We start from the raw sequence: 12,068 nt of genomic DNA on the forward strand, positions 1-12,068 counted from the left end.
GTCTTAACTCTGACTCACTCCTGCCGTCGACAGTGTGTCCATCCTTCAGCTGCTTCACAGGGCTCTGATTGAAGACGAAGGTGCAGAAGCGCTCCGCGACCTCTAGGAACTCTGGGGCCATCTCCGACTGGGTCAAGCTCTCCAGACGCTTCACGTCCTCCGGGCGGCTGGGGAATGGGAAGGTGAAACACTTCCGGGATGGGAAGTACTTCCGGATGCATTCCCGAGGAAGGTTGTAGTCATTTATCTTTTTAGAGCTACCTTCAGGAGAGACCAGCAGAGCTCTGGGTTAGTGGACATACACATCAGGAGAGACCAGCAGAGCTCTGGGTTAGTGGACATACACATGAGGAGAGACCAGCAGAACTCTGGGTTAGTGGACATACACATGAGGAGAGACCAGCAGAACTCTGGGTTAGTGGACATATACACACATGAGGAGAGACCAGCAGAGCTCTGGGTTAGTGGACATGAGGAGAGACCAGCAGAGCTCTGGGTTAGAGGACATGAGGAGAGACCAGCAGAGCTCTGGGTTAGAGGACATACAGTATGTACACATGAAAGGAATGGGAGGGTGTCTATGTGGGTGTGCGGGTTCTGAACTGCCTGAGCATACACATGAATGGAATGGGTGGGAGTCTGTGTTTGTGTATATACACATGAAAGGAATGGGTGGGACTCTTAGCCTAGAAATCTAGACGCACCCTTGCGGCCAAAAATATTTTTGCCTGGCGGGATGGTCTAGGGTCGCATCGTTGAGGACAAGCCTGCGCCAGGATCGAGTTCAGCCGAGCCAATCAGAACGCTCTATCTGTGTACGGAGTCCTTGAGCCCTCACCTTCGGCTTCCGATAAGATGCCAGGGGGCTGAACCATGCGTCCTCGTTCGATGAGTTGGGTTTGAGACCGTATCGCACAACCAGGGCTGCCAAGTCATTTCTCACGCAAATTATTTCCCCATTCAGTGCACTATATATTTTTTTTCATGATGATAAACTTTGGTCATTGCCTTGCCGTAGTTCGAGCTCTGATTGACTGACAGCAATAACCAATCCATCAGTCCTTTGTGCCTAAATCTCACCAACCATAGAAGGCATCACGCAATATAAACAAATCAGAAGCAACGTAAGGCGGGTCTTGGCGGCTCTAACTTGTCTTTCAAACACAACAGCGCCGACTCCGACAATTAGATTTTAAACGTTCTACCTGCTAGTTTTTGTTCACTGTTGATTTGCTGTTTCTCCTTGATTTTCCAAGTTAACGTTAAGGCTGCTAAGTCTATCATTGTCCTATACCTGTTGCAGAGCAGTGTAACATTTATTTGCCTCTTTCTTGATAAGTTCACACTTTGAGTGTGACAGTCAAAAAAAATGTTGCCAAAAACAAAAGATGGATGAGGCTAACGAAGCGCGCTCGTTTGAATCGGCTTTGGAAGAGTTAGACTTGGGCTTTTCTCTGAAGTTTGAGCAGAAAGAATCATTCATTTTAAAGAAGGATGTATTTGCCGTTTTGCCGACCGGCTACGATTGGTCACAAATGCTGGCCTAGGCCCCAGCCGTGGCACGACTGGCTGGGGCACCTGCACCGCACGCCGGCGACCCGGGTTCGATTCCCGCCCCGTGGTCCTTTCCGGATCCCACCCCTACTCTCTCTCCTGCTCGTTTCCTGTCATACTCTCTACTGTCCTGTCCAATAAAGGCATAAAAAGCCCAAAAAAATAATCTTAAAAAAAAAAATAAAAAAAATGCTGGCCTATTACGTGCAGAGGCAGTTTGAAAGACAACTGTTCATCCCACCCACAGGCTTCATGAATGGTCCGACCCCAGACTATACATTTCTGTGTAGTTTGGCTTGCCAGGCTATGGGACTCTGTGTTTGTGTATATACACATGAAAGGAATAGGTGGGACTCTGTGTTTTGTGTTTGTGTGTGTTTTGACTAAGCAATGTGAAGTGTGTGAAGTTAAAACTCTGATGGATGTGGTCAGTAACCGAAGGTCAATATCAGGGTCAGGGGTCACCTCAAAAGGATGTGGTCAATGATATTGGGACACGGATGTGGTCAATGATATTGGGACACTGATGTGGTCAATGATATTGGGACACGGATGTGGTCAATGATATTGGGACACTGATGTGGTCAATGATATTGGGACACTGATGTGGTCAATGATATTGGGACACTGATGTGGTCAATGATATTGCAATGATATCGTTTTGTAAACCCTCTATAGTATAATCATTTATATCACCACTGATATACTTATTAATACCAACCATCATGACTTACAGTAATACTAACACACTCTATTTCTCTTCCCTTTCCCCTATACCTCACCTGTGAGGTAAACCATTACCAGCCATCAACCATCTCTGTGCCTGTCCCTCATCACACCTGAAGTCACATCCCTCTGACTGCCCTACCATCGCCATTGCCTTCGCCATCCCTATGACTGCCCTACCATCGCCTGCTGTGGTTCCCTGCCCGAATCTTTGACCCACGCATCCTAGCGACCCATCACTTTCCGAAATAACTAATGGATTACTAATGGACAATTTATTCCCTACACTGGACTATTTGAACTTTCATTGTCATTGTAACTTTCAAACTACAAATGACTTTACTGTAACTGACCCCAGGCAGATGGGTTGGGCCCTTGAGTCGTGGATCTGTCTGAGGTTTCTTCCTATATGTATCTCCAATTCTAGGGAGTTTGTCCTTGCCCCTGTTACTCATGGGCTCTCTTTGAATGTTTAACACTCTGTAAAGCGCCATGAGACATGTGTAATGTTTTGGCGCTCTATAAACGAAATTAAATTGAAATTGAAATTAGGACACTGATGTGGTCAATGATATTGGGACACTGATGTGGTCAATAATATAAAGACAGGACCAGGGTCCAGAGTTAGGATGTGGTTGATAATGTAAGAACATGATCAGAGTTAGAGGGGTAAGCTGACCAAGCCCTGTGAGCCCTGTGAGGGAGTTAGAATGATGTATTATTCACTTGATTTGGAGATCTAAGGAGTTAGGATGGTGTATTATTCATTTGATTTGGAGGTCTGAGGAGTTAGGATGGTGTATTATTCATTTGAACCAGAGGTCTAAGGAATTAGCATCTCATCAAGTTATAGCTTGAATGCTATGCCTCACTTTAGGAAGTTTTGTAAGAATGTGGTCAGAAGAGACAAAAGAATATTGGGTATTTGGGAACTGGCTCCAAGTGTGAGTTTGGGAATTGATATTTCATACCAGGTTTCAGCTTCAGGGCAAACTCTAAGTATTCATCCTCTGTCGCATCCTTGTCGTCGATCTTCCTCTCAAGAGTGAAGTCCCTCACGGCCCAGATGAAGCTGGGGAAGAACTTGACAAACTCGGAATCGTCTCCATCTTCATCAGATGACTTCACTTTGATGAACTCAGCCAACTCTGTTACATATCTGCAGGCAGTTGAGGTGCAATACTGTGAGCTCTGGCTAACACTAAAGCTCTTAACACTGCAAGCTCTGGCTAACGCTAAAGCTCTTAACACTGCAAGCTCTGGCTAACGCTAAAGCTCTTTTACACTGCAAGCTCTGGCTAACGCTAAAGCTCCTTAACACTATTAGCTCTGGCTAACGCTAAAGCTCCATAACACTGTGAGCTCTGGCTAACACTAAGGTGCTGTGTCCACCAAACACGTTTTTTGCGCCGACCGCGACAATTTTCAATGTAAAGTCTATGTAGCTCAGCGCTCACAGCGCAAATCTCCATAACACTGCAAGCTCTGGCTAACCCTAAAGTTCCATAACACTGCAAGCTCTGGCTAACGCTAAAGTTCCTTAACACTGTGCACTCTGGCTAAAGCTAATGCTTAATAACACTGTGAGCTCTGGCTAATGCTAAAGCCCTTAACTCTGTGCACTCTGGCTAAAGCTCCTTAACTCGTGCGCTCTAGATTTGTCTAGTGTGTGTGTAGTGCCAGGGTCGGCATCTGTGTGTGTGTGTGTGTGTACAACAGTGATGCGCGGGCTGATCCAAATCGAGCGGGCGACCGCGGTCACCCGTGGTTATGGGTCAAGAAAAAATATTTTTAATGATATTCGGGTCGTGTTTGGTCGGGTCGGTAAAAAAAATATGCCGTTAATTTTTTGTCATTTATATCGTACATAATTGTCTTTAGAAGAGAAAGACATCATTTGCAGCATTCCCACTGAAACGCGATTCTATCCCCCACATATTGTCATGAACATGTAGAAATGCACTTGTTGTTTCTGCGTAGACAGACCCTCAGCTACACTTGGCATGCAGTTGTGTTCTGTTCTCAGAGCATATGCTTTCTCTGTCTATGATCTGCAGCTTTTTTCTCGAACTGCTGGCCTCCTCGACAGAAAATTTGACTACTGAGCAGCGAGTTGCCGATGCGATGCGTGCTTCTCAAGTCTGATAATTTGCAGCAAGATCGAATGGTATTATGGAACCATGGACTGAAAGAAAAATAAACTAAAAGTTTCCACAATACTTCTTCATTTAATGTCATCAAGACATATAGCCTACAATTGGTATGAGCATGCAATGTGCGTCCTTGCGCAACTTATAAAGTGGCTCGTTGGAAAGCCCCACCTCTGCTCTTTCGTGCAATTAAGGTTTCATCTCGCTGCAATGTATAATCGCGGAGCAATGACGCACTCAATCGGGCTCTATGGGTTTTGGTTTTGGTTTTTATTTTGGTCCATTGATGAAGATGTTCATAAAGAGTTTCTTAATAATATTCTATGCCTGCATTTCATGCTTGGGAGAGCTTCAAGGCATTCATGTGAGGAACGGCTGAAACAGAATTTGTATAGGAAAATCCTTAGGCTAATTATGTTCAATGTTGAGTCAAATAGCCTAATTTTTGGATGAATGCTGACACGGAACAAAAAAAAGGTAGACTAAATGCATGTTTCACAAATTCTGAGCAATCACTAGGCTATAGGCTATATATAATTAGGCCTATATTGTTTTATATGCATATGAGATACCAGTTTTGCGTAGCTCAATGACGCTACGACTAAGTTAGGCTACTTTTTACAAAAAGCGGGTCGGGTACAGTATTTCAATAATTATTTCTTGCGGTTCGAGTTGCGGTCGGGTTAGTTGTAAACGGCGGACGGGGCGGGTCGTTCAGACACGTACCCGTGCATCACTGGTGTACAATGATACTGCAACTCCTCCACAGCACTGTTGTCGACCCCTGATCTAGTGTGTGTGTGTGTGTGTGTGTGTGTGTGTGTGTGTGTGTGTGTGTGTGTACAAGGATACTGCAACTCCTCCACAGCCCTGTTGTCGACCCCTGATCTAGTGTGTGTGTGTGTGTGTGTGTGTGTGTGTGTGTGTGTGTGTGTCGTCACGTGGCACGCAACATGGCTGCTCTGAACATCTCGCCACTGCACCCGTTGTAACTGCCAGCGTTAATGTAGGGAAAATGCTCAAAATTGATATGGCTGATATAAGGCTACTACTTTATACAATGTGCTTGATAACTACGGTAAAAAGTGCGTTCAAAGACGCGCTTCAGACCGGTAGAATATACAAACAACGGTGGGCCATTCATGACCCCGTGCCCAAACGCTCAATGAATGGAACTTCTACTCACAATGTAGACTTCTCAACCATGGTCAGAACGCTGGGGCAGGATGAGTGGATAATATTCCAAAACCAGGAGAGAGAGTTTAGAAGGACACTGGATACAAAACACTTCGAGGATAAACATAGCTTCCTGTTCTCGGGAGAAACGCCGACGAAATGGATCAAACTCATCCGTATCTTGAATGGAGTCTACTTCAAAAATGGAACTTTTACAATCGTCAAGCGAAGTGGAAGGCCATTGGGACTACCATTCTTAAAGTTTACAACCCGATTACTGAAGAAAATGCCGTTAATCAACGTAAAACCGCCCGAGGCCCAAACCATGGATTCCCTCGCTGCTTGGATTGAGGCGGAGCTGCGCTTCTTGCGAGACGTTGTTCAGCCAGCGCTTGGAGCACCACGGAGTCGGGCTCAAGGACAAAACCAGGTGGGCAAAGATAAACTCGCATACTTGTGGCAAAATAGGAAGTCTAAGGCGATTCAAATTATTCTGAACAACAGCGCATACCCAAACACACCAGTCTGCGCAAGTGATGTACAATCTGTGCAAAAGTATTATATCTCCAAATGCGCGCCTGAAAGGCCCGAATGTACACTAGATGCGCCCCCATGGGCAGAGTCATTAAGCCCTGTAGAATGCAATCAGCTTAACACCACGCTGTTTACAGTCAATGAGGTAGAGAAAGTGCTACAACATCTTCCCAATAATAAAGCATGTGGACTAGACGGTGTCACTTACGAAACTTTGAAAGCGAGTAAACACGTATCGTGCCCAGCTCTGACTAATATATTTAACATCTGCCTGAAAAATGGTAAAGTCCCAGAATCATGGAAGGGGGCTCTAATTCATCGCATCCCTAAAAAGGACAATATCCCCAATGACCCATCCACCTGGAGGGACATATCGTTGTTACCTACAGTATATAAACTATTTATGAAATGCTTCTTGTCACGAATCCTCCCGTGGCTAGAAGAGACAGGTGCACTCTCCTCAAAACAGAAAGCCTATATTAATAGGCAGGGAATGAACGAGCACGTTTTTTGCCTCAAAACCGGCATTGACGATTTTAAACACTCATCTGCGAAATTCTACACTGTGTTCTTGGATTTCCGAGACGCTTTTGGGACATTGCCACATAGCGTCATGTACTATGCCTTAGATGAAATAACATTGCCTCAGCCATATACAGACATTATCAAAGACATCTATAAGAATTCGTATATTCAAGTAATCTGCGGAAACAACTTGACCGACCCAGTCCCACTGAAAATCGGTATCAAAACCGGGTGCCCATGGAGCGCCATTAATTTCATATTGGCCATCAACTCCTGGATTACATGGATGTGTCAGTGCGCGCCAGCAGGTGCGCGCTCCCCGAACCCTGTGCAAGGCTACGCAGACGACGTGCAAATGGCATCAAGAGATGAACACGTTATTCGCAACATGCTTCTGCGCACAGATCAATTCATTCAATGGTCTGGCTTGGACATTAAACATACAAAATGTGCCGCATTCTATGAGAGAAGAAGTGGTGGAAACAGATGGTACAAATCCAAATCTGACCAGCCCCCTGTCTTCTCTCTGACTAATAAACCGATACGTCTGTATGAGCGGCACGAAACATATCCCTACTTGGGACACAAATTCAATGTAGCTGGTGATTGGGAGGAACAAGTTTCAGAGCTGTGTCAGGAGTACACTCAAAGACTGGCCTTGATAGACTCTGCCCCCCTCCCCATTAGGATGAAAATCGAAGCCATTAGGATCATTGCAGTGGCCAAAATCCAACACCTGTTCTCAAATATTCACATCACACAACAAACGCTGGCAGCGCTTAATAATGAAACCGTGAAGTTGGTGAGAAAATGGTTCGGACTAAATAGTCATACAACTCGGGACATTATCTTCCAACCACGCAGAGACGGGGGTCTAGGTGTGCCAAATATCGAGTGGCTTTACACTTCCTCTAGAACTGGACATTTGATTAATATGCTAAATAACGACGATCCATCAGTTAGAGAGCTGTCTCGCGAATCTTTACTTCTACATCTCAATCGCCGTAAAATTCCTGAGGCTTCCTCTGACGACCCTCAATTTCTTGGGTTTAAACTTAAAGAAAATGGCAAGCTGGACATCAGGGCCGCTGGTTTTGGAGTGCGCTCTGATTGGATGGACCTCAACGATCTCTGCCAGTGCGTCGGTCTACAACTCTCCTGGCTTAGAACAGACGGAGCAGCGGTAGCGCTCAGTGAAGACGTCATCACAAACACCCAGATCTCAGCTGTAGCCATGCTCAATACAAACAACACACACAGTCAATTGCAAACAAAGAAGATTAGAGCCACGCTTCTTCACGTTAGAAAAACACAAAGCGCACAGCACTGGACGAGTTTAAAACTACAAGGAAAACTGGCGCTCCTACAATCTGCTGATCATTCTGTGTCCCACTCCGTCCTGAAAAACAACTCCATTTCAGAGGAAATTCTTGTTTTCATGATTAAAGCACGATTGCAATGCCTTCCAACCAAATATAATCTTGCTACATGGTATCCATCAAAGCATGACCCTTACTGCATATTACACACAAACTTGCAGGAATGCGAAACTATGGCTCATATTCTGAACGGATGTCATCACTACAAAGGACAATATGTAGCCAGACACGACCGTTTGGTCGATCTTGTTGCAAAGGATCTTAAAAGAAATGGACATGACTGCAAATTGCACTTACATAGTACTGTGAATATGAACTGGTTTGATAATAATGCATATAACAATGACTGCTTCAGGAACATTCCAAACACTCCAGATATTGTAATTGTGAATGAATCTGTGAAATCAGTATTTATTGTTGAAGTGGGTTGCTGTTTTGATCTGTACATGGATACATGCTATTACTCCAAACTATTGAAATATCAAACTTTAATGGAACGCATTACCGAGCTAGGATATGATTGTAGGCTAATAGTCCTGGTCTTTGGAAGTCTAGGCCATGTACATAAGAATGTTATCAGAGGGCTGCAGATGGGGGGGCTGCAGAAAAAGGTGGCAAAAAGACTTCCAAAATTCTGTTCTGTCTCAGCTGTCATTGGTAGTAGGCAAATATGGAGACGAAGATGCTTTGTTTATCCTTGAATCTTGAATGCTACATTAATAAGTGTGTAAGCCTAGTAGATCTGTCAACATGTCATTGACTTTTCCCACAGTGTTTGGATCTTGTATCATTTGCTTGTCTTCTGGGTCCAAATAAAAGTAATCAAATGTGTGTATAAGGATACTGCAACTCCTCCACAGCCCTATTGTCGATGGTTCCTCTGCTGTTGTAAACCAGAGTGCTGCTTAGCAGGACGGCCAGAGAGAAGATCTGTGTGTCATGCTTGGAGTCTCCCTGAGACATGAAACACACACACACACACACACACACACACACACACACACACACACACACACACACACACCAGGGTTTACATAAGTTGACTACAGCCGGAAATTGCCCGGTTTCACATACAGTTATTAAAAATACATTATAAACAGACAATGGCCGGGTTTCCCAAAATCGTTAAGAAGCTCTTACGTCCTAAGAACTTCTTAGGAGCGTTCTTAGAACATTATTACAACGCTCCTAAGAAGTTCTTAGCACTTAAGAGCTTCTTAACAATTTTGGGAAACCCGGCCAATGTTGGTTGAACTTAAGGAACTTAAGGAACTGTCATTCTATACAGTTGTAGTGCTTGTAGTGTTTGATTTGCAGTTACGTTTTAACTGTATTTCTTCTATCCCTATTGTAGATGGCAAATTCAGGGCAACTAAAAGCATATCAGGGCCACCCATCTCAAACGTTCCGTAAGGGTAAAAAAAAGAGTCCTTGTACATCACCTTGTCTACATCTCCCAGTCCCTCTGTGTCCAGTAGGACAAGAGTGTGTCCTGTTGAAGAGGCAACATCATCACTTAACAATATGCAATAAGTAGTAGCATGTAGTACTATGTCTAGTACTATTACTATGTCTAGCAATATGTCTACTAAGTAGTACTACTCGCATAGCCATAGAATATCATACAAGTTCAGGATAGTCAGGATAGGATAGAACATAGTGGTAAGTGCTAGAGGGAGAACATAGTGGTAAGTGCTAGAGGGAGAACATAGTGGTAAGTGCTAGAGAAAGAACATAGTGGTAAGTGCTAGAGGAAGAACATAGTGGTAAGTGCTAGAGGAAGAACATAGTGGTAAGTGCTAGGATAGGGAAGAACATAGTGGTAAGTGCTAGAGGAAGAACATAGTGGTAAGTGCTAGAGGAAGAACATAGTGGTAAGTGCTAGAGGGAGAACATAGTGGTAAGTGCTAGAGGAAGAACATAGTGGTAAGTGCTAGAGGAAGAACATAGTGGTAAGTGCTAGGATAGGGAAGAACATAGTGGTAAGTGCTAGGATAGGGAAGAACATAGTGGTAAGTGCTAGAGGGAGAACATAGTGGGAAGTGCTAGAGGGAGAACATTGTGGTAAGTGCTAGAGGGAGAACATTGTGGTAAGTGCTAGAGGGAGAACATAGTGGTAAGTGCTAGAGGAAGAACATAGTGGTAAGTGCTAGAGGAAGAACATAGTGGTAAGTGCTAGAGGAAGAACATAGTGGTAAGTGCTAGAGGGAGAACATTGTGGTAAGTGCTAGAGGGAGAACATAGTGGTAAGTGCTAGAGGGAGAACATTGTGGTAAGTGCTAGAGGGAGAACATTGTGGTAAGTGCTAGAGGGAGAACATTGTGGTAAGTGCTAGAGGGAGAACATAGTGGTAAGTGCTAGAGGGAGAACGTGCTAGAGGAAGAACATAGTGGTAAGTCCTAGAGGGAGAACGTGCTAGAGGAAGAACAGTGGTACGTGCTAGATTAAGCATGACCAGATGTTAGAAGAGAAGAGGGCACAAGGTTGGTAGCCAGGAATTGAACCCACAACCTTTCAGGATACTGCATGCTAGCCCAGCTCCTTATCCACTACACTACACTACTACTGCATGCTAGCCCAGTTCCTTAACCACTACACTACACTACTACTGCACACTAGCCCAGTTCCTTAACCACTACACTACACTACTACTGCACACTAGCCCAGTTCCTTAACCACTACACTACACTACTACTGCACACTAGCCCAGTTCCTTAACCACTACACTACACTACTACTGCACACTAGCCCAGCTCCTTATCCACTACACTACACTACTACTGCATGCTAGCCCAGCTCCTTATCCACTACACTACTACTGCACACTAGCCCAGCTCCTTAACCACTACACTACCACCTACTGCACGCTAGTGTCACACCGTGCAAAATGTATGTCTTCACGAGTGTAGAATGTAATGTTTTCAGTTGCCTTAATGCACTTTTGATTTTCGGTTGTTTGTGTGTTGTGATGTGACTTTTTGGGTTGCTGTGCTTTTGCATGTAGACTTTTTACCCCGTGACTTGGCCCAATCATGAACTGTCAATTAACGAACTCCAGGACTCCACGATTGAGCCTATGGGAAGGGACTGCTTGATTTACTGAGGGGGGACAGGTGTGTGTGGGGATATTGGTCTTCCTATATATTGCAGGGACAATGGCTTAAGAGCAGAAATCCAGTCGGGTGGCGAACCGTACCAGACACGGCGACCGAACCAGAAGCAGCCTAGTCGAAAACAACAGAGGCAACCGAACAACGGAGCAACTCCGCGACCTTGAAACTACAACGCACACAAGCCATATCCGGGCGGCAGATTGGGTCTGCCCCCGGCCATGTGAGTAGCTCTTTGGCCTTGATTAACGTAGCGTGTATTGTCTGTTAGTCAACTCCACACTGCCCAAAGCCTCGTCTCGTTTCAGCGAGGCGACCGTGAAGCTGCTGGTGATCGGGGAGGAGAACTGCAGCCTGTCGGAGACCTTTCGGGACGGTGTTGGGCTTGGGATTATCCGTGAGTTCCTCGTTGACTGCTTGGCTTGGCTAACACGGAAGCTAGGCTACCTGCTCGCTTGCTACTGCTTGCTAACTGACTGGTTTGACTGGCTAACGCAGAAGCTAGGCTACTCGCTCGCTTGCTGCTTATTGACTGTTTTCACCACTGGCTTGCTTGCTGCTGTCAGACGGGGACTGCTGTCGTATCTGGCGCCACCGGTGGTTGGCGGCGGCATTGCTGGCTCTTACTCTGCTGTGCTTTGCTCTTGCTCTGCTGTGCTTTGCACATACTGTGTTTAATGTACATTTTACTTGTGGGTTAGTGAACTAACAAATGAATTGCAACCTATTTATTTTATCCTAAATAAATGTATATTAATATTAAACCCCTCTGCCTCCTCGATTGATTCCACTGCCTACCACCAGGGACCTCGAATGAATTAAGTCAATCTTTATTGCTGTCTGGTCACGGACAGCCTTATTCCTTTTAATCTGGTGACATCTATCTGGCGCTGCGAGCAAGGGTGTGGTGGACG

The 12,068-nt window shown here is 45.0% G+C and overlaps 2 protein-coding genes across 4 annotated transcripts in view; one reads left to right on the top strand and one right to left on the bottom strand.

Moving 5' to 3' along the window:
• Positions 1-12,068, top strand: part of LOC134079235 (guanylate-binding protein 1-like) — a 150,839-nt gene that overhangs the window by 51,602 nt on the left and 87,169 nt on the right. The gene's annotated exons all lie outside the window — the stretch shown is intronic.
• Positions 1-12,068, bottom strand: part of LOC134077934 (guanylate-binding protein 1-like) — a 58,629-nt gene that overhangs the window by 17,804 nt on the left and 28,757 nt on the right. Inside the window, exons 4-7 of the mRNA XM_062533571.1 lie at positions 9,487-9,536; positions 8,889-8,998; positions 3,252-3,439; positions 19-261 (exon numbers count right to left, since the gene is read on the bottom strand). Coding sequence (XP_062389555.1) covers positions 19-261; positions 3,252-3,439; positions 8,889-8,998; positions 9,487-9,536 — 591 coding nt within the window. The remainder of the gene's footprint in view (positions 1-18; positions 262-3,251; positions 3,440-8,888; positions 8,999-9,486; positions 9,537-12,068) is intronic.

Source organism: Sardina pilchardus, chromosome 4 (genome assembly GCF_963854185.1).
Source record: "Sardina pilchardus chromosome 4, fSarPil1.1, whole genome shotgun sequence".
Lineage (NCBI taxonomy): Eukaryota > Metazoa > Chordata > Actinopteri > Clupeiformes > Clupeidae > Sardina > Sardina pilchardus.